The sequence below is a fragment of the Bos grunniens genome, chromosome 15 (assembly GCF_055505025.1).
Source record: "Bos grunniens cultivar Pamir isolate PY7600 chromosome 15, Bosgru_T2T1.0, whole genome shotgun sequence".
NCBI lineage: Eukaryota > Metazoa > Chordata > Mammalia > Artiodactyla > Bovidae > Bos > Bos grunniens.
This window is the reverse complement of record NC_141179.1, coordinates 51,941,142-51,969,058: the sequence shown is the minus strand read 5'-3', so window position 1 is coordinate 51,969,058 and position 27,917 is coordinate 51,941,142. Positions and strand designations below refer to the sequence as shown.

The 27,917-nt window shown below is 49.7% G+C and overlaps 2 protein-coding genes and 2 long non-coding RNA genes across 5 annotated transcripts in view; 2 read left to right on the top strand and 2 right to left on the bottom strand.

Annotated features, from left to right (window-relative positions):
• LOC147358198 (uncharacterized) overlaps nucleotides 1–260 on the bottom strand; it is a 6,579-nt gene extending 6,319 nt beyond the window's left edge. Inside the window, exon 1 of the long non-coding RNA XR_015142148.1 lies at nucleotides 59–260. This is a non-coding gene — a long non-coding RNA (uncharacterized LOC147358198). The remainder of the gene's footprint in view (nucleotides 1–58) is intronic.
• Nucleotides 1–10,571, top strand: part of XNDC1N (XRCC1 N-terminal domain containing 1, N-terminal like) — a 20,640-nt gene extending 10,069 nt beyond the window's left edge. For both annotated transcript variants that reach the window (XM_086340538.1, XM_086340537.1), the window contains exons 6-10: nucleotides 4,035–4,120; nucleotides 4,360–4,532; nucleotides 7,414–7,486; nucleotides 8,717–8,844; nucleotides 9,567–10,571. In XM_086340538.1, the coding sequence (XP_086196664.1) occupies nucleotides 4,035–4,120; nucleotides 4,360–4,532; nucleotides 7,414–7,486; nucleotides 8,717–8,844; nucleotides 9,567–9,802 (696 nt within the window). In that variant the 3' untranslated portion in view covers nucleotides 9,803–10,571. The remainder of the gene's footprint in view (nucleotides 1–4,034; nucleotides 4,121–4,359; nucleotides 4,533–7,413; nucleotides 7,487–8,716; nucleotides 8,845–9,566) is intronic.
• LOC147358197 (uncharacterized) lies at nucleotides 452–931 on the bottom strand. Its single transcript, XR_015142149.1, has 2 exons — nucleotides 810–931; nucleotides 452–669 (listed from the first exon to the last, which is right to left on the bottom strand). It is a non-coding gene; the product is annotated as an uncharacterized LOC147358197 (long non-coding RNA).
• LOC147358195 (short transient receptor potential channel 2-like) lies at nucleotides 10,003–27,917 on the top strand. Its single transcript, XM_086338183.1, has 14 exons — nucleotides 10,003–10,068; nucleotides 11,203–11,361; nucleotides 12,984–13,703; nucleotides 15,318–15,530; nucleotides 16,589–16,753; nucleotides 17,880–18,054; nucleotides 21,112–21,312; nucleotides 21,400–21,562; nucleotides 22,789–22,962; nucleotides 23,916–24,108; nucleotides 24,673–24,800; nucleotides 24,922–25,000; nucleotides 26,502–26,631; nucleotides 27,526–27,917. Exons 1-14 carry the CDS (start codon nucleotides 10,003–10,005, stop codon nucleotides 27,915–27,917), a joined length of 2,958 nt encoding a protein of 985 aa, XP_086194309.1.

The window sequence follows — 27,917 nt, the reverse complement described above, 5'->3', positions numbered from 1 at the left end:
CCCTCCTGCCCTCAATCTTTCCCAGCATCAGGATCTTTTCCAGTGAGTCGGCTCTTACCATCAGGTGGCCAAAGTATTGGAGCTTCAGCATCAGTCCTCCAATGAATATTCAGTGTCGATCTCCTTTAGAATGGACTTGTTGGATCTCCTTGCAGTCCAAGGGATTCTCAAGAGTCTTCTCCAACACCGCAATTCAAAAGCATCAATTCTTTGGTGCTCAGCCTTCTTAATGGTCCAACTCTCACATCCATACATGACTACTGGGAAAAGTTTTCTAGTTATTTTTTTCTTCTATGGCTGATCTGACTCCTCCTGGTTTCTTACCACTTATGTCTCCATTTATCTTTCCAAGTTAATACCCTCCACCATAATTCACTCACAAATATGAAGATGTAATCACACAAGGCTAGAGCCAGAGAGTTCTAGAGATTAAAAAAATACTTAGAGATCATCAAGCCACAACCCCATCATTTTATATCTCAGATAGGGAAATGTATATATTTTAATTCACAGAGCAGAGTAGGGACCGGAAGGAAGCCAGGTCTCCTGCCATTACATCACAGTGCTTCCTGTGCACACAGTACATTTTTTAGAAGCTTCATTTGGTAAAGCCAAAAGAATTTTGATTCCCAGGAGTGAAACTCACAGGTGTTGCTCCTGTTGAGGTTACTGGAAAAAAAAAAAAAACAAGAGACCACACTTTGGGAAGAGAAGATGGAGTTGGAGCGGATAGAGTGGGAGAGGGGCTTTTGTCACACAGCCTTGGGAGAGGCCCAGAATGCAAGGTAAAGCCTGAGATTTACTCTTACCCTGTGGGAAGGGCTGAAAATGCAAAAAGATCAATGGAAGCAGTTCTCTGTGCTCTGCCAGGTGCCAGGATTGTCCCTGTGGGTTCCGGAACTCTGTGGCCTGGCTGTTCAATAAAGTAGGAGCTCTGGGAGATTAGGGACCTGTTTGTCTTGTTCCACCAGGCATTCCTGGCAGCTAGGATGGTGCCTAGAGCAAAGTAGACTTTATAGTATAAATGTTGATTATATAAATAACCTTTCAGAGGGGAGTGGTAGGTAGGGTCACCATAAAATTTATCATCCAATCTGAGATACTTCAAGAGCCAAAAAGAACGCTATTAGTAGTTATACTTAAGACAACAGACATAAAGCAGGGTGTCCCGGGAAAACTAGGACATCTGGTGTCCTTAATGATAGGCTAAATGAATGCTTCCTAGAGTCTTTTCCATTCTGGTCAGATATCTAAATTACTCTGCACCTTTAGGGCCATGGTGGGATCAAGCAGGAGGCAGTCAGCAACTCGGAGTCATGTCAGACATTGAACAGCAAGAGCAGAATGACGCACATTCCAGGCCCTTTCTGATACCCCAGGGAGAGGAGTCCGGAAATATTTCCATAAGAGAGGGCTCATGCTGCTGCTGCTAAGTCGCTTCAGTCGTGTCCAACTCTGCTCAACCCCATAGACAGCAGCCCACCAGGCTCCCCCATCCCTGGGATTCTCCAGGCAAGAACACTGGAGTGGGTTGCCATTTCCTTCTCCAAAGAATGAAAGTGAAAAGTAAAAGTGAAGTTGCTCAGTCGTGTCCGACTCTTCGCGACCCCATGGACTGCAACCTACCAGGCTCCTCCGTCCATTGGATTTTCCAGGCGAGAGTACTGGAGTGGGGTGCCATTGCCTTCTCCGAAGAGAGGGCTCATACATGGAAACAAATGGATGGCACTCCGTTTTATAATTTAAGATGTCTCAAATGCCATAGACTTTTTTCTAATATGTCATTCTAATGGTATATTATTGTGAAAGCACTATATAAAGGCTTATTACTCTGTGAGGTAAGGTCTTGCATGATCTTTGATTTTCCAGTTAGGAAACAGAAGCACAGAGAAATGTAGTAGGTGTTCCAGGTCACTGCCAAACAAGTCCTGGACTGGATTGGAACCCAGGCCACTAGACTCCACTTAGCCTGTGCTTCGAAGCTCGGTTTGTGATAACATGCATGCGTGCTTAGTCACTGCAGTCCTGTCCAACTCTTTGCAACTCTATAGACTATAGCCTGCCAGGCTCCTCTGTCCATGGGATTCTTCAGGCAAGAATACTGGAGGGGGTTGCTGTGCCCTCCTCCAGGGGATCTTCCCGACCCAGGGATCGAACCCACGTCTCTTTATGTCTCCTGCATTGGCCCGGTGGGTGCTTTACCACTAGTGCCACCTGAAAAGCCTTCAATTCCTGATACTTAGTCTCATTTATATAGTTAAAATTAGAAACCCATCTCTACATACCCATCTAGTAACCCTTTCAATTAGTATTCATTCTGAAATGTATGAGACAAGATAAGAAAAGAAAAAAAACCTGGAATATTTTAAAAATAATGTTAAGTCCAAGATGAGATTGTAATGGTATATTAGAAAATTGTGAATGTGAATAAAAATGCTACTTCTCAAACTTGTAGAATGAGGTCAAAGTCATACTTTACAAGAAAGACATATATATGTATAATTCCCTACAAGAAAGAAAGACATTTTACCTTTAAAAGAATTTGTGAGGGAATTCCCCACAAATGGTTGGAACGTGGAGCTTTCACTGCCAAGGGTCCATTTCAGTCCCTGGTTGGAGAACTAAGATTCCACATGCTATGCAGTGAGGCCAAAAATAATAATAAATAAAAGAATCTATGATAGAAGAAGGAGAGCTTAAAATTAAAGGAATTTTTTTTTCATTTAAGGGAAAAAAGGAAATTTGGAAAAAGATAAAAAGGAAAAAGCCACAGATGAATTGACACAGATAAATTGAATTTTGATAAATTAAGAATCTGTAGCATACCACATGAATAAAATCGATGTAGAAATTACCCATACTTGATTATTGCTTATAGACATTTCTGAATTTAGAAGCCAAAAGGTTTATACGATGCCTGTTGATAGTTCCAGTGTCTGATGCTAGAAAGAGACATGGGATATCTATATGCACATCTTTTCATAGATAGCTAGAAGTGGTGGCTAAAACTGGTAGGTTTTTAGTTGCAAGTGAGCAAAATTGTTCACAAAATAAATCCTACTGGAATTTAAACATTTAAAAGAGAAAAATGACTGAAATATCCCCAAATAGTTCAAAATAGAACTATTTTTAAATATAAAGAAATACCTATGTATGTATAATTTGTTTCTCTCACATGGGTATATAAAAATGAGTGATTTTTGTACCTACATGAATCAATTTTATATGTGTTCGATTTATGTATGTACAAATTTTAAAAAATATGTGTTGTTGTTCAGTCACTAAGTTGTGGTCTTAGTGACTCTTTGCGACCCCATGAACTGTAGCATGCCAGGCTTCGCTGTCCTTTATCAGCTCCTGGAGTTTGCTCAAACTCATGTCCACTGAGTTGTATATTTATGTATATGCATGTGTGCGTGCTCAGTTGCTTCAGTCATGTTGTGCTCTTTGAGGTCCTGTGGACTGTAGCCCTCCAGGCTCCTCTGTCCGTGGAGTACGTATATGCTGTACTGTGCTTAGTCGCTCAGTCATATCCAGCTCTTTGCGACTCCATGGACTGTAGCCCACCAGGCTCCTCTGTCCATGGCAATTCTCCACACAAGAATACTAGAGTGGGTTGCCTGTCCTCCTCCAGGGGATCTTTCCAACCCAGGGATCGAACCTAGGTCTCCCGCATTGCAGGTAGATTCTTTACCAGCTGAGCTACCAGGGAAGCCCATGTATGTATACAAATTAGCATATAATATGAGTCCCATAGACCTGGTTTTCCCAATAGCTTGTGTTCTTTTATCTTGGAGTCTTTCAGAATCATAACAAAATCCTTAATACTAGGGATCTAACTATACAAAATCACCAAATCTCACATCTTAGAGCTGGGAAAAGTGTGTACATAGACAAGCCAAAGTGCCGTGTACAAGTTATAGCAAATACACTCCCTCACGGAAACCCTGAGTTTGGTAGTGTCCCTAGCATTATGTGACAGTGCCCCCTGGTGGTGAATATATGTACTTCATATTTCTCCATTTTCTTCTCAGGGCTCTTCTGATGCTCAGGAGTCTGGTCCCAGCCCCTGGCTGGCTAATCCTTCCATCCGGAGGACATTCTTCCCGGATCCCCAAACGTACGTAACTGCCAGAGTGAGGTCTCTTGGCCACTTCTCAGTTCTTTCTCCTGGAGGAGACTACCAGGTCACTCACAGACACACAGGACCTGTCTGGGTTCTCTCAGTTACTTCCACACTCTAGGCCTCACCCGATATATATACCAAACCTGGCTTTCTTGGTTAGATGCTGCTGACCTGGGTGAGCAAAATGCAATCTCTGTTCTGAATGAAACCAAGTGCTCCCTGTTTCCCCACAGGACCACCAAGGAAATCTCAGAGCTCAGGAATTTCCTAAAGCAACTGCAGCCGGGGACTCTGGGGCGTTCAGCCTGCATGGTGCTTTCAGCTGCCCACAGGGCACCTCCAGCCCGTGTGGCAAACCCTAAAACCAACCATGCAGAACCAGGTCCCGCTCATCAGGACAGCACAGGTGAGGCCCCGTGACCTACCTTCAGCTCCTTACTTCCCAGCACCCTCCTTCCTCCCTAAATGCATCGTTGCTACACAAGGATGGCTCACAAACAGGACGTCAAATGGGAGAAAAGATGATGGTCAGTGTCCTGTTCCCAGAAGAAAAATCAAATAGTGTATATAATTGAAAGAGCTCTGGCCCAGGAACTGAAAGTCCTTATCACTTTGGGCTTCAAATCTTTTCCCTTCAAAGTGAAGGAATTAAACCAAATAGTATTTAGGCCTCTTGCAGTTTTAATGTTCTGTGAGTAAGCAAGAGAGGACAATTAAGTCGAGGTGGCGGTATATGGAGCGTATTAGAGACACAAAGTAGGGGAGTAATGTGGTTTCATCACAGAGACAGAAAGGATTAAACATTTTGGAGTTCCTACTTTGCATCAGATACTTCTAGGCACTTTTACTAGCTAATGTTCACCACAAACTCATTTTACAAAATAATCTGAGGCTACATATTCTAAGTCACACAGCTAATAAGTGGCAGAGCCAGAATTTGGACCCCAGAGTTCTTGTCCTTCTCACTATTCTGAACAGCCAGAGAGCAGAAACAAGTAGCATTCTCACTGTAAACCCTTGATTCCACTCATTGCTTCATTGGGAAAATTTTTTTTTAAGGAATGGTTTGTCATTTCAAAGAACTGAATGAATTAGTGAAATCATGAGTATATTATTTCATTGCAGAAATAGGCTACTTTTTTTTTGATAGGTAAGAAGTGGATTTATTTAGAGAGAAACACACTCCACAGACAGAATGTGGGCCATCGCAGAGAGGAAGTCCAGCAGCAGAAACAGGGTACACTGGTTATCGATTGTATAATGCTGCTGCTGCTGCTGCTGCTGAGTCGCTTCAGTCATGTTTGCCTCTGTGCAACCCCATAGACTGCAGCCCACCAGGCTTCCCTATCCCTGGGATTCTCCAGGCAAGAACACTGCAGTGGCTTCCCATTTCCTTCTCCAATGCATGAAAGTGAAAAGTGAAAGTGAATACTCCAAAATACAGTGGCTGAATACAATATTTACTGTCTCACTGTTTCTCACGGTTAGGAATCCAGGTATGACTTAACTGAGTCTCAGGCTCTGGTCTGTCACAGGCTGCTGTCGTTTCAAGGCTCAGCTGGAAAGGCTCTGCTCCCTCACCCCTCCACACAGTTGTGGTAGGATTCAGCTCCTCGAGAGTTGTTCGATTGAGGCTCCCCTCGGTTCTGCCATGAGAGCCTCTCCATAGAGCATTTCACACTGTGGCAGCTTGCTCCATTAGAGTGAGCCACCTAGAGGGCAGGAGACACAGTGCTAGCAAGAAAGGAGTGTCTGGTAACCTCATCACAGAAATGCCGTCCCATCACTTTTGCCATATTTTTTTTTTTTAAAGAAACATCTGCACTAGACGCTTTTTGTTCTTTGGCTTCACTGAGTCTTCGTTGCAGCACGTGGGATCTTTGATCCCCCCGCAAACTGGAGCAGGCTTTTTAGTTGCAGCCTGTGAACTCCCAGTTGCAGCATGTGGGATCTAGTTCGCTGACCAGGGATCAAACCCAGGCCCCCTGCACTGGGAGTGTGGAGTCTTAGCCACTGGACCACCAGGGAATTCCTGCTGCTGCTGCTGCTGCTAAGTCGCTTCAGTGGTGTCCGACTCTGTGCGACCTCAGAGACGGCAGCCCACCAGGCTCCCCCATCCCTGGGATTCTCCAGGCAAGAACACTGGAGTGGGTTGCCATTGCCTTCTCCAATGCATGAAAGTGAAAAGTGAAAGTGAAGTCGCTCAGTCGTGTCCAACTCCTAGTGACCCCATGGACTGCAGCCTACCAGGCTCCTCCGTCCATGGGATTTTCCAGGCAAGAGTACTGGAGTGGGTTGCCATTGCCTTCTCCACGGTAATTCCTAACCATATTCTATTCATTAGAAGCAAATTCCTAAGTCCTTCCCACACTTAAGGGGAGGCATGTATATCAGGAAGCAGGAACCAGTGGGAGTCATTCTAGAAGCTGCCTACCACATAAGGAAGGATGTATGTTATCATTTTAAAATAGAGAGAATGGTGAAGGAACTCATCTTTGGGGGGCACCCTACAGACTGGGTGTTAGAGCTATGAAAACACTTAAAATATAGTAAATGCTGGACTTCCCTGGTGGTCCACTGGTTACGAATCCACCTGTCAATGCAGGGACACCGGTTTGATCCCTGGTCAGGGAAGATTCCACGTGCAGCAAGGCAACTAAGCCCATGCATCACAACTACTGAGCCTGCATGCCTGGAGTTGTGCTCTGCAACAAGAGAAGTGACGGCTATGAGAAGCCCTCGCATCACAGTGACAAGTAGACCTCACTCACCACAACTAGGAAAGGAGCACACGAGGCAACAAAGACCCAGCACAGCCGAAAATAAAAATAAATAAAAACTTTAAAATATTATATATAGTAAATGCTGTATGTGGTGCTCCGTAAGTTCTGAATAACTAAACAAATCGTTGTTGCTAGCTTTTGTTACTGTTCATTTGACAGATGTTAGTTGCACATCTCTATGTGCAAGGCTCTGGGCTAGGTGCCAGGAACACCACAATAAATAAAATAGCAGTGCTTCTACCCTGATGGAGAGATACGCATCCATGTCACACAAGGAAATCTAAAACTTAAAAGTGTGATAAGCACTTCAAAGGCAAAGCATAATAGGATGACCAGATTTAGACGAGAGAATCCTGCCTCACAGCAATTAGCATTTCATCTAAGACTTGAAAAGTAAGAAGGAATTGACCAGGGAAGGGGGATAGAATATTCTCAAAATAAGGAATTTTGTATGTGAAGGGCCTTTTATTAATGAGATAGATTTAATGAGTGTTTCTAATACAGAGCCCAGAACAGAGGAGCAAAACACAGAGAAGGACATGGGCAGGGCGAAGAGGAGGAAAGTGGGAGCCCGCAGGTAAGTAGGTCAACCTGAAAGCCCCAAATCACCTCCCCAAACCTACTGTCCTTCTGCACCTGTCCACCCCCCACTCATGTTTCAGTTATGCTAGAGAGCACCCTGGTGTCTGGTCTTGCTCTCATGGTCTGGACTTGGAAGGTAGCAAGAGAAAAGATGTCCTTGTCTGCATGGTGTCAGGCGTGGAGCTAGACAAGGAGGTGGCCCTGGAAGCGAACCAGAAATGAAAACAAGTGCACTATATCTCATGGGCTTTAAGATTTAAGTTGTTTTCTGCTTCAAAGGACACCGTCAAGAAAATTAAAAGACAGCCCTCAGAAAAAGGGGGGAAATATTTGCTTATCGTGTATTCAGTAAGGGGTTTTTATCTAGAAATATAAAGGAACCCTTCAGTTCAGTTAAGTTCAGTGGTTCAGTTGTGTCTGACTCTTTGTGACCCCATGGACTGCCAGGCTTCCCTGTCCATCACCAACTCCCGGAGCTTGCTCAACCTTGTATCCATTGAGTCGGTGATGCCATCCAACCGTCTCATCCTCTGTTGTCCCCTTCTCCTCCTGCCTTCAGTCTTTCCCAGCATTAGGGTCTTTTCCAGTGAGTCAGTTCTTCACATCAGGTGACCAGAGTACTGGAGCTTCAGCTTCAGCATCAACCCTTCCAGTGAATATTCAGGGGTGATTTCCTTTAGGATTGACTGGTTTGATCTCCTTGCAGTCCAAGGGATTCTCAAAAGAGTCTTCTCCAACACCACAGTTCAAAAGTTGTAAGGAATCCATACAATTCAATAATATAACCTCATTTTTTAAATGGACAAAAAATATGTCAGAGTGTGTGGGAACAGAGGAATACGGAGTGACTACGAATGGGCTCAGGGTTTCTTTTGGGGGGTGATAAAAGTATTCTGGAGTAAGCTGTAATGGTTACATGACCTCGTGACTATCCTAAAACCACTGAATAATATTTCTAAAAGAGTGAATTATATGAGGTGTGTATTATGTCTGTAAAAAAATAATAATAATAAACCTGAAGGCAGTGATAGAAGCTCTGTTCTCAGATATTCAAAGATTAAATGACTTCCCTCAAGTCTGATATGTCAAGTGAGCAAACCAGGACCCCAGCCCAGGGCTTCTGGCTCCACAGCAGCGCGTCTGCACCCTTTCACCCTGGTTTGAGGCTCCTTCAGTCCCAAGGACCTCTTGCTAACAGCTGGTCTTTAACCATTCTTTCTCACAGGCCTGTATCCAACTCAAACTCTCGGCCAAACCAGCGGGGGCTAGCAAAGGCAGGCCAGAGAGAACACCTGCGGCCCCTGGCCCGAAGCAGCAGAGTCCAGGAGAGTGGGTGGTGCCCCATTTGTGCAGGTGAGCTACTTGGGCACAGGGGTGGTTGGGGGGGGTGGTACTAGGCGTCCCTTGAGGGAGGAATAGGAGATCTGGGAGTGCTGCCAGGAACCAGGTGAACCAGGGCCCCTGGCCTCTGTCATCTGCAGTTACATACAAGGCTGTATTGAGCACCTCCTCACGTTGTGTTCACCAAGCTGAGGAAGGGACCTCAGCTCTGTCCTTGGGAGAAACGTGAAACAAAGCAAACTATAACACTATCAACGAGGACCTAGAATTTCGTTCAAAACTTCTTCTCCATGACCAAATTCTGCTTCCCCTTAAGGCTCTGTTCAGGTGGTTCTTATTTGCCAGGTCTTCTCTGACCTCAGATATTCTCTCCCACTGAGCTCCTGCTGCATTCTCTGATTCTCCTGGGCGTAGCACTTCTCCCCCTGTGGTTTGTGACAGTTATTTGTGGTCACAAGTTATCCTTACCCCTAGATGCCATAGTCCATGAGGACAGGCCTGGGCTTACATCCCTCAGCACCTCACACAGTGTCAGGCACATAGGACTTACTCAAAAAATGTTTGGTGGACTTGTGCCTGGATGTCATCAGGTGTCAAATATTCAACCCTAGTAAAATTTTCTTGTGAAAACAGCTGCATTTTGCCAGCAGAGGTTCCCTTCAGGCTGCGTGGGGTGACCTCCCGCCCGGGAGTGGGCCCAGGGTTCTTACCTCCTTCTTTCCTCTCCCCCTCAGGCTCCTTCAGCGTTGACCTGCTTCCCCAGCATGCTGCTACTTGTGGAGGGGCCTCCCCGCCTCCCCCAGCCTCTCCCGCCTCGTCACCATCTTCGTCTCCGCACGTACTGTGGGTTTCTTCTCCGGAGAGCTCGCCACCCATTTCCTGGGTCCAGTGTCCTATCTGCGAGTTGCCATTCTCGGCAGGAGAAATAGAAGAACATGCCAGCACGTGCGGGGAGGTCCTTCAGGCCTGAGCCATGAAGTCCTGTGGCCTTGGCCCCCCTCTGCCCTCTGTGACAGAAACGGACGAGGGGCTCTCTTGACAGCTGGGAGGGGCTGACGAGGCCAGGCCGCCCTCTGTCCTCCCCGCACTCATTCCCTTAGGACTCTCTGCCTGAGGGCACCTCTGGGCCCAGCCTGCTCCCCACTCCCAGTTGTCAAGGCTTCTGTCACCATGGCATCCTACTCTCCCAAGGACAGCTCCATGTGTCTCTTCTTTGGGACTTCTGGGATAGAGTTGGTGAGTTCTCAAGGGCTTCAGGACACAATCCAGAACATCTTCCCCTCAGTGAGTGGTGTGTATCCTTGTGCCCATTTTCTTGAGAGGAAAATTGAGGTCCAGTGTAAAGAAAAGCACTCCCCCACAGATAAGATCCTGTGGTGTCCTGGGAAAAGTGAGAGTGATTTTTGAGTATGAGCATGACCTTCAGCGCCCCATGAACTGTACTCTCAGTATCCTTTGGGACTTTCCTCCCTAGGATGATCAGGTAACAGTGTTGCTGTGTGTCTTTAAGCAAATTATTTATCTTGGGTCCAGAGTTAACCCTCAGTAATAGAGAAAAAAAAAAATCCCATCCTCCTGTTTTACGGGAATCAGACAGACTAAACACTAAGGAGTGGCTGGCTGTGGAACCCTGGGCGAATCCCAGGCCACATCAGCACATTGGGGCAGCTGGACCAGAAGGTCACTAAGGTCCCTTCCACCTGTGGTTTTCTAAAATACATTCCTACCTTTTTTGAGCATCTGTGTCCTCTCTCCTTTCCCAGAAGGTTTCGTTGTGTGGCACTAACACCAGTTCCCCTGGTCTCCAGGGTACAGGGCAGAAGGGGAGCAGCTGAGCCTGGCAGAGGGAGGGCAGGGTTTGGAAGGGGTAGGAAAGAGAAAGCTGGGCACAGCTAGGGGAGCAGACAGAGGAGCCGGAGTTCTCTCCTGCCATCCCCACCAGCATAGGTGGGTGCAGCCATGGACCCCCTCACGGTAAGAGGCCTCTGCTCCCTGCCTTCCCCTATCCTTGTCCCGTTTCTGGCTGTGATTAAAACAATAGACCGACTCAGAGGAGTGGCGGGAACAACATAGCTGCCAGGCATGTGGGGGACACCACCCTGCGGGTGGGAGGAGAGCGGCTAGAGGCCCAAACCTGGGCACAGAAAGAAGAGCGCTGAGGAAGGGCTGGGCTGGTGGGAAAGAGGGGCAAGGCAGCACCAGGGGGTTGGAGGGAGTGCTGCCCAGAGCAGGAGAGGGCAGAGCTGGCGAGTTGGTGGAGGAGAGCCTGGTGGGATCCTGCCGTGAGGCTTGGTCAGCACTCAGGGGCTTGGGAAAAACCCAGTTTAAAGACCCTCCTGCGTGGACGTGTCTGGACCTGTCCTTCGGAAGCTCTGGGACTTCGCCAGGGAGGAGCAGCTGGAAGAGGATATCAACAAGATGGGAGCAGATCCTGGAGAGATCTGTGTGCCCGCCCGGGGGTTCCACTCCCAGTGCAACCCTGTCCTGCTTCAGTATGCTCCTGCCCAGGCTGCCCACATCGGCCCCACTGTGCGTGGTTTCCTGTGAGGTGGGAGTCGTGCTGAGGGAGGGGCCCCCCGTTAGAACTGAATGAGTACCTTGGATGAAGAGTGTGAAGAACTCTTCTAACCTGAGAGTCCACACAATAAAATAGCGACTAAGAACATGTTTTTAATCTTTGTATCTTCAGGAGACGTGAGAGTATGCCACTGGCTTTTAAAGCTGAAGTGGCCATAAACTAAGGAATGCAAGGGATGTAACTGGAACGTAGCTGCCAGGCAGTCGCGTTGGAAAAGGACTCTGCCCTGGAGCCACCCTGCCCCGCTAGCACCTTGACTTTAGCCTCATGATATGATCTAGTTCTGACTGCGTGAACTGTAAGAGAATAAATGTGTGTGGTTTTAAGCCACTAAACTTTAAAAAAAAAAAAATGCGTTTTTCAACCAAGACCAATTTTCTAAATATTATCAGCATTTCATACCAGTCAATGGGATATTGTTGACTAACAGCTTAACAAAAATATACAAGAAGCTGTTATGGTATGAAAGGGTATTTCTAAAACAATTAATTCCTGGAAAATATGGACATGAAGTGTATTCCCTACACAGATATAACTGGGCAGAGGAGGACATTCATATTGTCATCATACAAGATGATCACATATAAACTATACATACTAGAGTATATGTCATTAATGTAGAATTTAGTTTCAGAGTAAAACAGATAAAAGTGGTAGCATCGTTATTTTCCCTCTTAAAGGAGGGAAAGTGTTTACCTACCTACCACATTTGGGAGGTTTTGAAGTAGAGATTCCAAAAATCCAAAAGCTACCTACTACTACTAATTTTTGAGTTGAGAGGTACCACGAAAGAATAGCTAGGAACACCAGCTTCTCAACCAAACTGCCTGGGTGACCACCCTGTCTAAGTGGCTTGGCAAGTCTACCTTGGTTTCCTCTTCTGTTAAAGTGAGGACAGGATGAAGTGATAGCTCCTGCCTTATAGGGTTATTTAAGAATTGAATGGGTTACATACTTCTGAGGGTTTAAAAAACTACCTATACTTAAATACTATATGCTAAGTCCCTTCAGTCATGTCCAACTCTTTGCGACCCTATGAACTGTAGCCCACCAGGCTCCCATGTCCATGGGACTCTCCAGGCAAGAATACTGGAGTGGGTTGCGATGTCCTTCTCCAGAGGATCTTCCTGACCCAGGGATGGAACCCACGTCTCTTCTGTCTCCTGTGTTGGCAGACGGGTTCTTGACCACTAGCACCACCTGGAAAGCCCAAACATTAAATGTACATTAAAACAAAAAGAAACTTGTGTTTGAGATGAAAGTCAAAGTGAAGTTGCTCAGTCATGTCCAACTCTTTGTGACCCCATACTGTAGTCCCCCGGGCTCCTCCGTCCATGGGATTCTCCAGGCTAGAGTGGGTTACCATTTCCTTCTCCAGGGGATCTTCCCCACCCAGGGACCGAACTCAGGTCTCCCACATTGCAGGCAGACTCTTTACCGTCTGGGCCACCAGGAAGACTATAATGGTGGCTGGGTACAGAGGGTTAAGGGCTTGAAAATGGAAGGGTGAGGGAGGCCCCCAGCAAAGAAGGTTGGGGACTCGAGGTCCCACCCTGTCTGCTCCTTCATCCAGCCTCAGCCTAACTGGACAGAGATCGTGAACAGAAAGCTGAAGTTCCCCGCTCCGCTGCTGGGTGCCATCCAGGAGGGACATACAGGCCTGGTGCAGCAGCTGCTGGAGGTGGGGGTCGAGGCCCCGGGCGGCGGGCCAGGCGGGCCCCCCCGGAATGTGGAGGAGGCCGAGGACCGCTCCTGGAGGGAGGCCCTCAATCTGGCCATCCGCCTGGGCCACGAGGCCATCACTGATGTGCTGCTGGCCAACGTCAAGTTCGACTTCCGCCAGATCCATGAGGCCCTGCTGGTGGCTGTGGACACAAACCAACCCGCAGTGGTGCGTCACCTGCTGGCCCGGCTGGAACGCGAGAAGGGCCGCAAGGTGGACACCAGGTCTTCCTCACTGGCTTTCTTTGACTCGTCGATCGATGGCTCCCGCTTCGCCCCCGGGGTCACGCCCCTCACCCTGGCCTGCCAGAAGGACCTGTATGAGATCGCCCAGCTGCTCATGGGCCAGGGTCACACCATCGCACGGCCGCACCCCGTCTCCTGCGCCTGCCTTGAGTGCAGCAACGCGCGCCGCTACGACCTGCTCAAGTTCTCCCTGTCTCGCATCAACACCTACCGGGGCATCGCCAGCCGCGCCCATCTCTCGCTGGCCAGCGAGGACGCCATGCTTGCTGCCTTCCAGCTCAGCCGCGAGCTCCGGCACCTTGCCCGCAAGGAGCCTGAGTTTAAGGTTGGTTTCTGCTCCCTCCTCCTGCCCTCAGTGCCCTGTATCTGTCCGTCCACCGGGGCATGATCGGGCCTCTAGTGGGTGTTCTGGGAAGAGAGAAAAAACAAAAAGATGTTCTCAGGAAACCTCCGTTCTGATGGAGAGTGCCAGAATCCTGCCCTGAAGGGGATTCATTCTAATAGCAGACAGCTGTCACTCCAGGGGGCAACACATACCCCACCCTAGGGGTGTCCTGGGTCTGTCTGATGGAGGAGGGAGAACACAGATAGAAAAACAGCTGGACAGACTTAGAGATGACATTCAGTAGAACCTGTCCTTTCTGAATGCCTACTGTGTGGTCCCACCTAGAGCATCCTGTGTTGGGGCCTTGAGCTCATGATCACATCAAGGTGGAAGAGGGCAGAGTGAGGTGGACCAGACTCCCCAGAGGCTCAGCTTCATTTGGGGCCTCTGTGGATGGTGCTACAGGGCTTCCAAGGGCCAGAAAATAGGTCAGGAGGCTACAGCTGTTGTGTGCAGGGCAGACTCCTTAGAGGAAGTGGGATTAACCTTGGCTACACGACCAGGTGGTTTAACACAAGAGGAGTAGGGAGGACATTTGATGTAGGGGTTCAGGGCAAGCAAAGACTCTCAGCTAGCAAAAGGTGACACGGGATGAGAGCAGAGGCTCTGTGTGGACAGAACGCCTGAAGGGAAGGCCTGGAGGCCAGGACTGATCAGGGGCCTTGAATTCACAGTCTAGTTCCATTCATCACTTATCCACTGACATCCTCTCGGTGCCAGCCCAACTTGATCCCCATGGTGACAACTACCATTAGGTGAGGAAACAGACAGGGATATTAAAACAGAGGCCTAAGGCTGGATGTGACCTGTGCCAGCTGAGCCGGGGGAGGAGCGTGCTGCTTCTCTGGAGTCAAAGGATCAGAGAATGAGGACCCCCACTTCCAGGTAGCAGGAAGAGCAGCCCTCTCCCAGGGCCTTTCCCTCCACCCACACAGCAGCCCACAGAAGGAGACACAGGAATGACCATCCCCTGCTTCTCGGCAAGGGACAGAGGCTTGGAAAGGGGACATGCCTAACCCAGGGTGCTGCCACCTGAGGGACCGTGCTGGGCCTCCTGAATCCTAGCCCGGATTCTCTCTGGTGTTAGGGCCCCAAGTAAGACCGAAGCTAGGCAGGGGAAAGTGGAGGCAAGAGCTGCCCACTCTGCAGCTCCCAAAACTGCCAGCATGTGTTTTCATATAAGGTAGCAAAAGTAAAAGAACCCAAGAAGGCATGAAGAGTAGGAGCAAAATCTAAACAGGCAGAGGGAAAGGAAAGGACAAGGCGGGGGAGCAGAGGTGATGGGAATGGGGCCGTCTGTGTTGAAATGACTCAGTGATGAGATAGATGTGGTACCAGAGAAGCAATGTTGACACAGCAGGTGCCTCGTTATAGCCAGGAGGACAGGTGGGGTGGCAAAGAAGAAAGGAATAGATGGTTTAGGGTGACATCAGCTGTGGGGAAGTGGCGGCTGAGGGCAGGACAGAGTGGCCCAGGCCCAGTGTCGGGAGGGTGGGCTGACCCAACTGGCTGGGCCCACAGGATGGCCAGCACACCTGGACTTTCTTCCTACAGCCCGAGTACATTGCCCTGGAGTCGCTGAGCCAGGACTACGGCTTTGAACTGCTGGGCATGTGCCGGAACCAGAGTGAGGTCACCGCGGTGCTCAATGACCTGGGCGAGGACAGCGAGACTGAGCCCGAGGCCGAGGGTCTGGGCCAGGCCTTTGAGGAAGGCATCCCCAACCTGGCGAGGCTGCGACTGGCCGTCAACTACAACCAGAAGCGGGTCAGCTGGGCCCTGCCTGCCTCCCCAGCCCTGCCCTGCCCCCTCTAGATGGCCCCTATCCAACACTAAGCAAGTCATTTCCCTGCCCTCAGGACCCCCTCATTTTTTTTTTAATATTCATATTTATGTCTTTGTGCCGGGATTTAGTTGTGGCACATGGGATCTAATTCCCCATCCAGGGATCAAACCCAGGTCACCTGCATTGGGAGTACAGAGTCTTAGCTACTGGGCCACTGGGGAAGTCCCAGGACCCCTCTTAGCTCTTGATTCTGAGCACCCTTCTCTCCAGGCCCTTGATCCTATGGGTCTCCCACCCTCCCTTCTTATCGTCAGTCTAAGTCCCTAACCTCTGCCCAGCCTTGGAAGTCCCATGACCCAACCAGACCAGACTTCTGAGCTTTACCTGTTGGCCTGCTGAGTAGGTTTGGTCTGGTCTTTTTCTGTGGTTATACTTCAATATCTCCCTCTATCCAGCAAGATTAGACTAGATCTCTCAGGGCTGAAATATCAAGTGATTCCTTTATTCCCCATCTCATTAGATGCCTACCCCTAAGCCAAAGACATGTTCCCTTTCTAGCCTCCCCCTGCCTCTTACTCCTCCCTCTCACCCACCCTCAGATATCCTAGCCCACCAGGAGCTTAATTAGAAACCTTCCTTTCCAATGACTGCCCAAGTCAGCAAATTCCACCTTCCCTGCTCCTCCCTACCTCAAGACCATGCTGCCTGGTGCCCCACATCGCTAAGAAGACAAAGAACCCTCAGGGTTCTGGGACCCGTATCCAGTTGCACCCACCACTGCCTGGCTTAGATTCAACAATGTGGGATCTGGAGAGTCCAGAAAATTCTTTGAGCTCAGTTTCTCCTTCATAGACTAGGAAACTAAGTCCCAAAGAGGGGTGGGGTCTGCCCAAGATCACTTGGTAAGTGTGTTGCCTCTCTTCTTAGCTGGCTGGCCTGGGGAGAAAAGAAACGTGGTTCACTTTCTATACCTGACTGACTCCTCTTCTTCCTCCCTGGCCAGTGGTCACTCCCTCTGCTCACACCCTTATCTGTTTAGTTTGTAGCACATCCCATCTGCCAGCAAGTCCTGTCCTCCATCTGGTGTGGGAACCTGGCTGGCTGGCGTGGGAGCACCACCATCTGGAAGCTCTTCATCGCCTTCCTCATCTTCCTCACCATGCCCTTCCTCTGCCTTGGGTACTGGCTGGCGCCCAAGTCCCGGGTACTAAGAATAGAAATAATGATAATTGTCATTTATTGAGCACTTGTTTTATGCCAAGCCCTGAGCTGGGCCCTTAATGTTCCTTTTAGGTAGTTTGAGGTGGTTCTGGAAGGTAGGCATTGCACCTGGATTTTACAGTGAAGACATAGGGAACAGAAATTCTCTTTTGTCCGCAGGAAATAGCAGAGTTGGGATTGAAACTGAGGTCTCTCTGCCTCCAAAGCCTGAGTCTTATATGCAGTCTCTCCTAATGAGACCCCTACCCCAACCTCAAATTCTTTGGGAGCTCTTTAGGACTCAGATATTTCTATTCCCTACTATGAGCCAGACATCATGCCTGGCACTGCGGACATAAAAAAGATCAAGACCCTGTAAACCAGGTGAGGAATAGGGTAAGCAGTGCTCCAGGAGGCAGGAAAAGGGCATCCATCCAACATCCCAGGGAGGGAGAATGCAAAGCATTAGAGAGACTGAAAGGAATTCTGTGCAGCTAAAGCCTAAGTGCAGATAGCAATTAGCGAATGGTGGGAAGCGAGCAGGGGCCCGGGTTCCACAGAACCTTATGCAATGTTGGGAGCCACTGGAGGATTGTAATGAGGTGAGAGATTCTATTAGTTTTGTGCTTTAGAGAGCTCTCTCTCCCAGGGGTGTGAAGGATGAATTGGGGGAGGGGTGGGAGTCCGAGAGACTGTCAGAGTGTGTGAAAGAAAGGAAAAGGATTCAGGGATGCCTTCAAGCTTCCTGGTCTGGGTGTTCGGGATGTTTTCTAAGATGGGGACACAGAAAGAAGAGGAAGACGTTTGAGATCCAAAGATGATAAACTTACTTTTTAACATGGTTGTGATCGAAGAGTCTGGGGGAGCCCCCTAGGGAAAGTTTTACTTCTGTGATCCTCAGTTCCTAGCTTAAAAATGGAAATAATGATACCCACCTCCTACAGTTGTGAAGGAAAACATCAATATGAAAGGGGAAAGCCTAATATACAGTACATTCTTGATAAACGTCTGAATAAGTGAGTGAGTGAAAGGAGGAGACACGTGGGGGCTGAGCATCCCCGAAGTTCTCCTGGGAGGGGAGAGGTGTGAGCAGGACTCTGAGAAGCCTGCTCTCCTTCCTTCCCCCGCAGCTTGGCCGCCTGCTGAAGATCCCGGTACTGAAGTTCCTGCTGCACTCGGCCTCCTATCTGTGGTTCCTCATCTTCCTGCTGGGAGAGTCCCTGGTCATGGAGACACAGCTGAGTACCTTCCGAGGCCGCAGCCAGAGTGTCTGGGAGACTTCACTACACATGGTTTGGGTTGCAGGTACATGGGTGGGGCCTTTTATTTGTGGTAGACTCCCTCCTGGGGACCCCCTCACTTTTCTTCACAGTGAGCACCCCTATATGGGGTGGCCCCTATAGATGCTCCCTGAATATGCAACCAGACCTCTCAGGGCTCTAGTTCACCATGGGTTTCCCCTTCACCTCTAATCAGGGGATCTCACCCTGTGATAGATCCCTGAGTATGGACCCCATTCTTCCCCTACCCTGGCATTAGTCGCTACCCACTCTGGATATTCATATCCTCTCACAAATAAGACACTGGTCCATGGTGTCAGGTGGCAGATCACCTTGGCCTAAAGGTAGCCAGCAAGTACACCACCAGGCAATCTATCCCAAAGGTCATGGAGCAGAAAGACTCATAGACCAAATTAAGATGCTTGAATCGTACAGTTTATTACATAAGTACATACAAATGGTGTACTTACGATGGTGCTGTTTTAAGGACCAGAGGTGAGGTTTGAGCAGAGGATACAGTAGCCAGAAGCTGCCTGGGCCCAGCAGTTGATCTGTAGGAGAAACACAGGGGCATGTATGTACAGCTGTAGCTTACTAATCATCCTGGTGAGCAGCTATGACTTTTCTTTGCAATTTTGTTGCAGAGGACTTGTGAGGCCACTAGATATTACCAGTGGGGAGCTAATTTAAGTCAGATGAATCCTAAGGGCCTCATTTGTCTTGTGCATATTCAGTGTGTCACTAATATTGAGTGTCGACCCTGAATATTCTACATGTGTTCACACACACGTGTGCTTTGTGTGTGTGTGTGTGTACGCACTCAGTCACTCAGTCATGTCTCACTCATTGTGACCCCATGGACTATAGCCCACCAGGCTCCTCTGTCCATGGAATTTTCCAGGCAAGAATACTGAAGGGAGTTGCCATTTCCTACCCCAAGGGATATTCCTGGCCCAGGGATTGAACCTGCGTCTCTTGCGTCTCCTACATTGGCCGGCAGTTTCTTGGCCACTGTACCACTTGGGAAGCCCAACATGTGTTCTACTTGCTTTATTTGTCCAACGTGTCACCTGGATAACTAACTTACATATGCTTAAGGCAGAAGTTTCATCCATTCTATTGGTGTTCTTTCCTTCTATAGCAAAATTGCATTTTCTCAAACAGTTCAGCAAATGCAGTTGACAAGAATCCCTAGAGCTCTGCCGAGCATTTGGTTAGTCAGCTCAGCAGCTAGGTTGGGCACCTTCCTCGTCTATCTTCTCTTGACTTACCTCTAGCTTAGTTGGCAACTCCCAAACCACCAGTAGACTAAGTCTGCTCCTCTACCCAGTAACAAATCAGTCAGTGAGGCACGAAAGGAAATTTGGCCAAGAACTCTGGAGAAGAAAATAAGAGTGATCCAAGAGGAAAAGTGTCCCATCCAACTGTTTACCAATCATTATTGACCTGTATTGGGTGGAAGTGAAACCAGTATAGTTCCTGCCTGCAGGGGAAGAAGTTTTAAGAAACAACATTCCTCATTTCTTCATGTAGTGAACACCTGCTGCTGGTCTATTGTGAGCAAAGCCCTGAGAACACATGGATAAATTAATTAGGATTCTATCCAGGAATTTCTCTTGTGATCCGGTGGTTAAGACTCCACACTCTCAATGCAGGGGGCCTGGGTTCAATCCCTGGTTAGGGAACTACATCCCACACACCACATTTAAAAAAGATTCTGCATGCCACAGTTACAGATCCCACATGCTCAACAAAGATTGAATATCTGGCATGCTGCAAGTACGACCCTGCGCAGCCAAATAAAGATATTTTAAATAAATAGGATTCCATCCACCCATTCAGCATACATCACTGAGCATCCATCCCACCTTCTTGGTGCTCTGCTGCCATGGAAACGGACTCAGTTCCCACCACGCCCTGCTTGTCTCCAGGCCCAAGCGAGTTCTCTTTCCCCACAACCCCCTCCCCTTCCATGCTGCCCCAGCTTCCACTCCTCCATCCAGTCTCAGCTCAAACATCACTCTGTGGGAAGTGAAGCTTTCCCTGGTTCCCAAATCAAGGTGAGGATCAGTTCCTGGATACTCCAAAGACAGCCTCTGTTCCCCTGTTCTCCTTCACCTTAGCACTGACCACTCTGAGCTGTAACAACTTGGCTACTTGCCCACCTCCCTCACTAGATTATGAGCCCGGGGAGGCCTGTATGTCTTCTTCACCACAGGATCCCACTGGCACATGATAGGAGCTTAATCAGTGTTTATTCAGTAGTGATTGCTGGGCCTTGTTCTGGGCACTGTGGACAAGGAGGTGAATCGACCACAGTCCGTGCCCTTGAGGGGTTCCAAGTTCAGGGAGGGGAGGGGGACAGACCCAGGAAGAGATACCTTGCAGTGCTCCATGGAGACGGTATCACAGAGGTCTTAAAAGAGCTGTGAAACTCACTGCCCCGGTTAGAGAAGGCTTCAGAGAGGAGGTGAGACTTGTCCTGGGGTACAAAGGTGAGCCCACCTTCTAAAGGGTGTGGAAGGGCTTTCTAGGTGTGGACAGAACCATGAGTGAAAAAGCATGTGCTTGTATCCAGGGAGCAGAGAAGGGCACGACATGGCAGGGTCACCTGGCTAATGGGGTCCAGCTCCCAAGACCCTCCCTCCCCAGGCCTGGCCTTGGGCCCTGGGCTGATCATGAGCAGGTTGATAATTTGGAGCCCCTTCAAATCAATATTCTCTAAATATTTGTCCAGTGTGTATTTGGTGGAGGGCAGGGAGACCCAGATTTAGATCATCCCCTCCCAATAACCAGCCTCTCCAGGTGTTACTTTCTGAGTTTATCAGGTGATCAGATCACTGAAACTGGCCCCACGGCCACTGAGTCTGCATCAACCAGGAGTCCTTTTTATTTCCATGTAAGATCTTTATGACATTGAAGCAGACTAAATGCCTACATTTTATCACCTTCAAGCCTGGGATATTTTAGTTCCCCTCACTCGGTGGAGAGGTTCCCCCGCCCACCCACACCCACACACCCAGCTCTGACCTGGATGTAGGGGGTGCCTCACCCAGTGCTGACGCCCTGCCGCCTCCTTCAGGCTTCCTGTGGTTTGAGTGTAAGGAAGTGTGGATCGAGGGCCTGCGCAGTTACCTCCTGGACTGGTGGAACTTCCTGGATATGGTCATCCTCTCCCTGTACCTGGCGGCCTTCACGCTGCGCCTCCTCCTGGCAGGGCTTGCACACAAGCACTGCCGGGATGCCCCTGATGGGGCTGCCTGCCACTACTTCACCTCGGCTGGTAAGTGCCCCTCAGCGCAGCCCTGAATTCCCCCGCCCCCTCTCTTCCTTGGCTCTCAACCTCAGCCCCCCATCCCCCCTGGCACAGAGCGGAGTGAGTGGCGCACGGAGGACCCCCAGTTCCTGGCTGAGGTGCTCTTCGCTGTCACCAGCATGCTCAGCTTCACCCGCCTGGCCTCCATCCTGCCGGCCCACGAGTCGCTGGGCACCCTGCAGATTTCCATGGGCAGGATGATTGACGACATGATCCGGTGCGTACCACCTTTGCTCCGAGCATCCTCCCCTCCGATGGACCCCATCTGACCTCCTTCTGAAGTTCCCCAGCTCTAGTTAGCACAGGGGTTCTTAACCTGGTTTCCTTGTACAGGCTCCAAAGACCTTGGAAACCCTGGAACTATAGGAAAATTGGGGAATGTAAATGTCAAGATACATTTCTCTGCAGAGAGGGTCTATACGTGCTGCATGCATGCTAAGTTGCTTCAGCTGTCCAACTCTTTGCCGCTCTATGGACCGTAGCCCACCAGGCTCCTCTGTCCATGGGGTTCTCCAGGCAAGAATACTGGAGTGGGTTGCCATGTCCTTCTCCAAGAGATCTTCCCAACCCAGGGATTGAACCTGTGTCTCTTAAGTCTGCATTGGCAAGCAGGCTCTTTACCACAAGAGCCAAGTGGGAAGCCGGAGAGGATCTATAACTTTCATCTAATTCTCAAAGAGACCTATGACTCCAAAGATCAAGAACCACCGAATGCAGAAAAAGCCCTTGGTTGGCATGCCAGTTCTGTTGCTGTCTCCATGGCCAACCTGGGGCTCCATTTTCCCATTTTTGAGGTGAGACACTGGACTCAGAGGTCCCTTTGGATGGTTCCCCTGTACAACTGCTCTTGGAACTCATGGAATTATCTGGTCTTCTTGATAATTATCATCTAATCATTTACAGCCTACCTGGCCTTTCGCCCTAGTCAGAGCCCATAGTTAATGCCTGCTTCCTTGGAAATGCTCTGCCTGAGGTAGGATGGGAGTGGGTGCCCTTGGTGGGAAAAAACCTTGGTTATATCTGTGAACGTCTTCAGCTCAGCTCAGCTTCCATCCCTCCCTGCAACAAGGCAACTCAACTCACACACGGCTTTAACTCTGCTGGTGAGAAATCCTGTCCAGTAGGACTCTGTGACTCTCCCCTATCCCTGTACCACATCTCAGCATCTCAGTCCCTCCCTGGGAGCCTGGACCATCCTCAACTTTGACTGTTTCAACCCAGAACCCTTTATTCTGGATGGAGACTTTCTGCTTCAACACCCTTTCAATCCCTTCTCATTTCCCACCCCCTAACTAATTTCTCTCTTCTTAATAATAACCAGACTGAATGCTTGTCAATTAGAGGCTGAGCCTAGGAGCCATCACCCCCATCCCTCTTCCTAGAGCCTGCCTTCTCCCAGGGTACAGCCCTGCTCTGACCCTTCCCCATCCCGCCTCCTGCCAGGTTCATGTTCATCCTCATGATCATCCTGACCGCCTTCCTCTGCGGCCTCAACAACATCTACGTGCCTTACCAGGAGACCGAGCGGCTGGGCAAGTACGCCGGGGTGGAGGCGGGCCAGGAAGGTGGGAGTCTGGGCATTCTGGGCAAAAGGGGCACATGTACCAAAGCAAGGGGGTATGTTTGGAGACTAGCAAGACTTCCTCCATGGCTGGCACATGGAGGGGATTTTGAGAGAGGAGGCAGGAGAGGGTAGAGGGGCCAGGTCATGGAACTCTTGAAGGGCCTGCCAAGAAACCTGCCTTAACCAAACTTACCCAACCTGTCTTACCCTGCCTTTCCCAGGCCAGAGAGCTCCAAGTGGCTTCCCAAGCAATCATTCAATCATGAATTCATGAGTGCAACTACATGATGGTTTTATTAATGATGCTGAAGGACTTGTGGTTGAATCTGTGGATGTTTGTCAAAGCTTTCTCAAAGTAAATGGAGGCTTTATTTAGACCAACCCTTTTCCCCAAGAATCCTTGTTCATGTTCTGGCTTCTGGATGTTGAAAAACTCTGCTGACATGGTTTAAAGCATGAATCTTAGTGCTAGGGACAGAAACTACTCCTTCCAGCCTCCTTCAAGGACCCTGGAGGAATCAGTCACTCCACACTGGCATGAATAGGCTGAGCCCTCCTGCTCTTTGATGGGTGACAGCTAAGTAAAAGTATTTTTGCTAAAAACCTCAGATAGGCATCTGGACCGAGAGTAGTTAGGAGCATTTAAAGTTTGACAAACAGAAGTCCAGCTCATCAGCTCAGCATTGAGAAAGAACACACTGAATGGCAGTGTGGAGGATGGAAGAGGTAGAGTTAAGTGTCCATCTTACCCCCATCTCCACCCAGAACATAAAGTCCCTGAAGACAGGGACTCTGCTTGTCTTGTTCATGGCTGCATCCTTAGCGCCTGTTCCTGGTACTGCTGTGTGCTCACTAAATTCTGGCTCAGAAACAGCAAGCAGTCCAAAGGGCTTCATGGAAGCAGAGCGCCCTTGGCTGGGTCCCCAGGGTGAGGAGGAGTGAGTCTGGGTGGCCCCCAGGCTCATCTCCCACCCCTCACATCCTACTCTTTGGCCCACTGTGCCAGTTTCAATGAGACCTTCCAGTTTCTGTTTTGGACGATGTTTGGCATGGAGGAGCACAGTGTGGTGGACATGCCTCAGTTTCTGGTGCCGGAATTCGTGGGCCGGGCCCTCTATGGCATCTTTACCATCGTCATGGTGATTGTGCTGCTCAACATGCTCATTGCCATGATCACCAACTCATTCCAGAAGATTGAGGTATGTGAACTGAGGGCAGCTCGGGCAGAGGGAAGAAGAGGGAAAGGGAAGGAAAGGAATAGGGTGCAAGGAGTCAGGAGATTTGGGTTCCTGCTCTGTCGCCACTGCTGCCTTGTTTTGAGACTGGGGACAAGTTTTCCTCTCAAGCCCTCAATTTCCTCGTCTGTAGATTGAGGGTCTTGATGTTATTGTTTTTATCAGACACAAGTCTAGTGCTCATTCCACATTAGGGCTGGGAGAAAGTGTGTGTTGTGGAAAAGTAGGTGTAAACATGAGAAGTGAGAGGGAAGGAGATGGCTGAGTTAGGGTTTGTGGGCTGGAGAACAGGCTGGCAGGAATTGAATGTCAGAAGGAGGCAAGATGATGGGGAGAAAGTGGGAAGGGGGGTACCAACAGGGGAGATGTGGATGATAGGTGAGGATGGAGACAAGAATGGGGAGAAGAAAGTGATGGGCACACAGGAGATAAGAGACCAGAGGATTGGGGGAAATGGGGCAGACTGAGTGGGCAGGAGGGCTAGGCACCAAAGTGGTCCTTGCTGAGCCCCCGCTTCCTGGCCCTCAGGACGCTGCTGACGTGGAGTGGAAGTTTGCTCGCTCAAAACTCTACCTGTCCTACTTCCGAGAGGGCCTGACATTGCCCGTGCCCTTCAATATCCTGCCCTCCCCCAAGGCCATCTTCTACCTGCTCAGGTGAGGACCTCAGAGCCCTCATTCCCAAGCCCCCAGCACTCAGCACTCCCACCCCGCTCCTGCCCCATCTCCCTGGACCCTTTCCCCTGACTAACCCCTTCCCACCATCTCAATGTCTCAGGAGAGTTTTCCGCTTCATTTGCTGTTGCCACCTCTGCTGCAAAACCAAGAAGCCAAACTATCCCCCAATCCCCACCTTTGTGAGTATCTCATGTGCTTGTTGTGAGTCTTCCTCACATCAGGCTTTTAGCTGCACTCTCTGTACCATCCATTTGTCTGAACACCCCTGGCTCATCTGACTTCCCAGGTATGTTTGCAGAAAGTCTGCTCCCAGTTCCTACTCTCTCCTGTGGCCTTTCCCTCTACCTGGCTCTGGCCATGCCCTAAATCTCCAATCCTATATCATCCAGTTTAAAATAAAGTCCATGCCACCCTCCTCGCAAGCCACCAATACCCCGTAAGCTCCAGGCAAAACTTTTTGCCCTAAACCGAGCCAAGAACCTATTGAATGTTTTCCACAATAAAACATTTAGAAGCTAAGGGAAGAGTGCCCCACACACTGGGAAATTCGAAGGTGACTGAGGCCTGAGAGAGGAGGGCAGGCCTCCAGGGGATTAACTTACCTCTGCTTCTCTGCTCCCTAACTCAGTCTGGCTTGGCATGGGACCCCACCTAATTCAGATAGCATTATTGTAGGGGGTCCCATCTTTTCCCCTTAAAACATGTTACCTGAGGGTCTCTCTAAGGCAAGGTCTCTCTAAGGTCAGCTCTGTGAAGCCATAGGCCAGCGCTGAGGCTCAGAGGCTCCTGGATCCCCTGATGAGGCAGGCCTTCCCTTTATCTGATTGGTCAATACTTTGTTTAATAAATACTTACCTAAGCACACCTATGCTGGAAACAAAGATATGCAGAATGGTGGACCCTTGAAGTGCCGACAGTCTAGAGCAGCAGAAAGAAATGGCATGTATGATCTTTCCTGGCCAGGGATCGTACCAGCATCCCCTGCATTGTAAGGCAGGTTCTTAACCACTGGACCATCAGGGAAACCCACCATCTCCATATTCAGTCTGGAGACATTCAGCCTGAAGAAGCTGAGCAGCTTGGCTCAAGGCTCACAGAGGCAAAGTGACCAAGCTGAGATTTCAGCCTGTTTTCCAAGCCCAGCACTTTGCCATCTTCACCTCTGCTCCCTCTCTCTATTATCTGCCCCAAAGGCCTGACTTGCCTTCCTGGTTCTGTCCTGAGGTCTGAAACTGGACCCAGAACCAATCACTCTTACACGATGGTTTCCATTTTCTTTGCATGAGCTAGTCTGTGCACATGCATCCCCATATCCTCTAGTCTCCCCTCTGAGGAATCGGAAGGACAAGGTTAACCTGCCCTGACTCAGCTCAAGAAAACCAAGGATGGATTGGTGGCACAAGAGAGCTCCACTCTGTCCTGCTCAGCATTTCTCCTTGCCCACTCCCCTCTTCCTCCTCTTCCTCTCCTAACCATCACCCACCTCCGTCCCTGGTTCCCTGCACTCAGCCATCCCACAATGTGTGGCCTCCATCCAGACTACCTGCCAGACCTGCACGAAGGTCTGGATGTGCGGCCTTCAGGGACAGACAACTCTGCACAGACTGTGCCTCCATCCTTCATTGCCTGGGGCAGGTTGCAGTGAGGAATCCCTCTTACCCTCCTGTCTTCCCATCCCAGGCCAATCCTGGGGCAGGGGCAGGGCCAGGGGAGGGAGAGCGTGGATCCTACCGGCTTCGGGTCATCAAGGCCCTGGTGCAACGCTACATAGAGACTGCCCAGCGGGAGTTTGAGGAGACTCGTCGGAAAGGTTAGTTGCTCACTTCCCAGCCTTTCCCATTCCTGTCCCTTGCTCATCTGGAACACCCAGCCTCACACCCCTTGTCCAGCCTGCAGTTCTCTCTGTGGCCCCCTCTGACCCACCCTCAGAAGCCACAACTTACAGAGAGAGTATGTGCCCTTGCACTCAATATCCCCCGGCCCCACCCCCCATTCAGACATTTATCCCACTCCCTTCATTTATCCCTTCATTCCTACCTTCATTTATGTGTTCATTTATTCTCTCAACCGTTCCCTTATGCATTCACTCTTTCACTTTATTCATCATTCATTCATTCATTCAATCAGAGTTCATTGCTATGCCCTCTTATTCCCAGCAGGGACACATGGGAAGCTTTCAGTTTGGTGAGGAAGAGAAACCATCTCCCTAGTCAGGAAGTGCTTTAAAAAAGAGAAACAAATTGCAGTGGGAGCTCAAAGGAGAGGAAGAGCCTATCATTTTGAGAGGCTCATGGGAAGGCAGAAGGCTAGAGTACCAGAAGCTGGAGAGAGAGAGAGGGTTGGGTCTGCACTTGGCCCTGAGGGTGGGTGTGAGCAGGACAGATGTAAATGGGGAAGAGGAGAACTGGGCAGATATACATATATCTACCCATAGACAATTCTCATCCCTATGACTCCTGACCCTTCTCTGGTCCATAAGACCTTCATTTTGCTATCTTCTAATCCCATCACCATCCCAGCTCTGCTGATTCATCCACCACTGACGCAGCCTGCTCACCTGGCCCACAACCCAGTGCCAGTCCCTCACTTCCTCCAGTTCTCCTGCTGCAGGATGCTCCAGCATGCCCTCCCCTGTTGAGGGTAGAAATGGAGCGGGGCAGACTCACCTTCTGAGAGACGCCCCCATCTCTACTCCCACCCCCAGACCTGGGCAACAGACTGACAGAGCTCACCAAGACGGTGTCTCGACTGCAGAGTGAGGTAGCATGTGTGCAGCGGGCTGTGGTGGAGGCAGGGCCACGCCGGCCGCCCGGAGGAGCCAGCGTCCTCAGTCGCTACATCACCCGAGTGCGCAACAGCTTCCAGAACCTGGGGCCCCCCATCCCTGAGACCCCAGAGCTGACAGTGCCAGCGACAGTGGGGACCCAGGAGTCATCAGAAACAGGGCTTCCGGATGCTGGAGGGGCTCAGGCTCCAGCCTCTGGGGAATCTGGCCCCTCCTCCCCAGCTCACGTGTTAGTGCACAGGGAGCAAGAATCAGAGGGGGCTGGGGACCTGCCCCAGGAGGCAGACCTGGGAGCCAAGGAGGGGACCTGA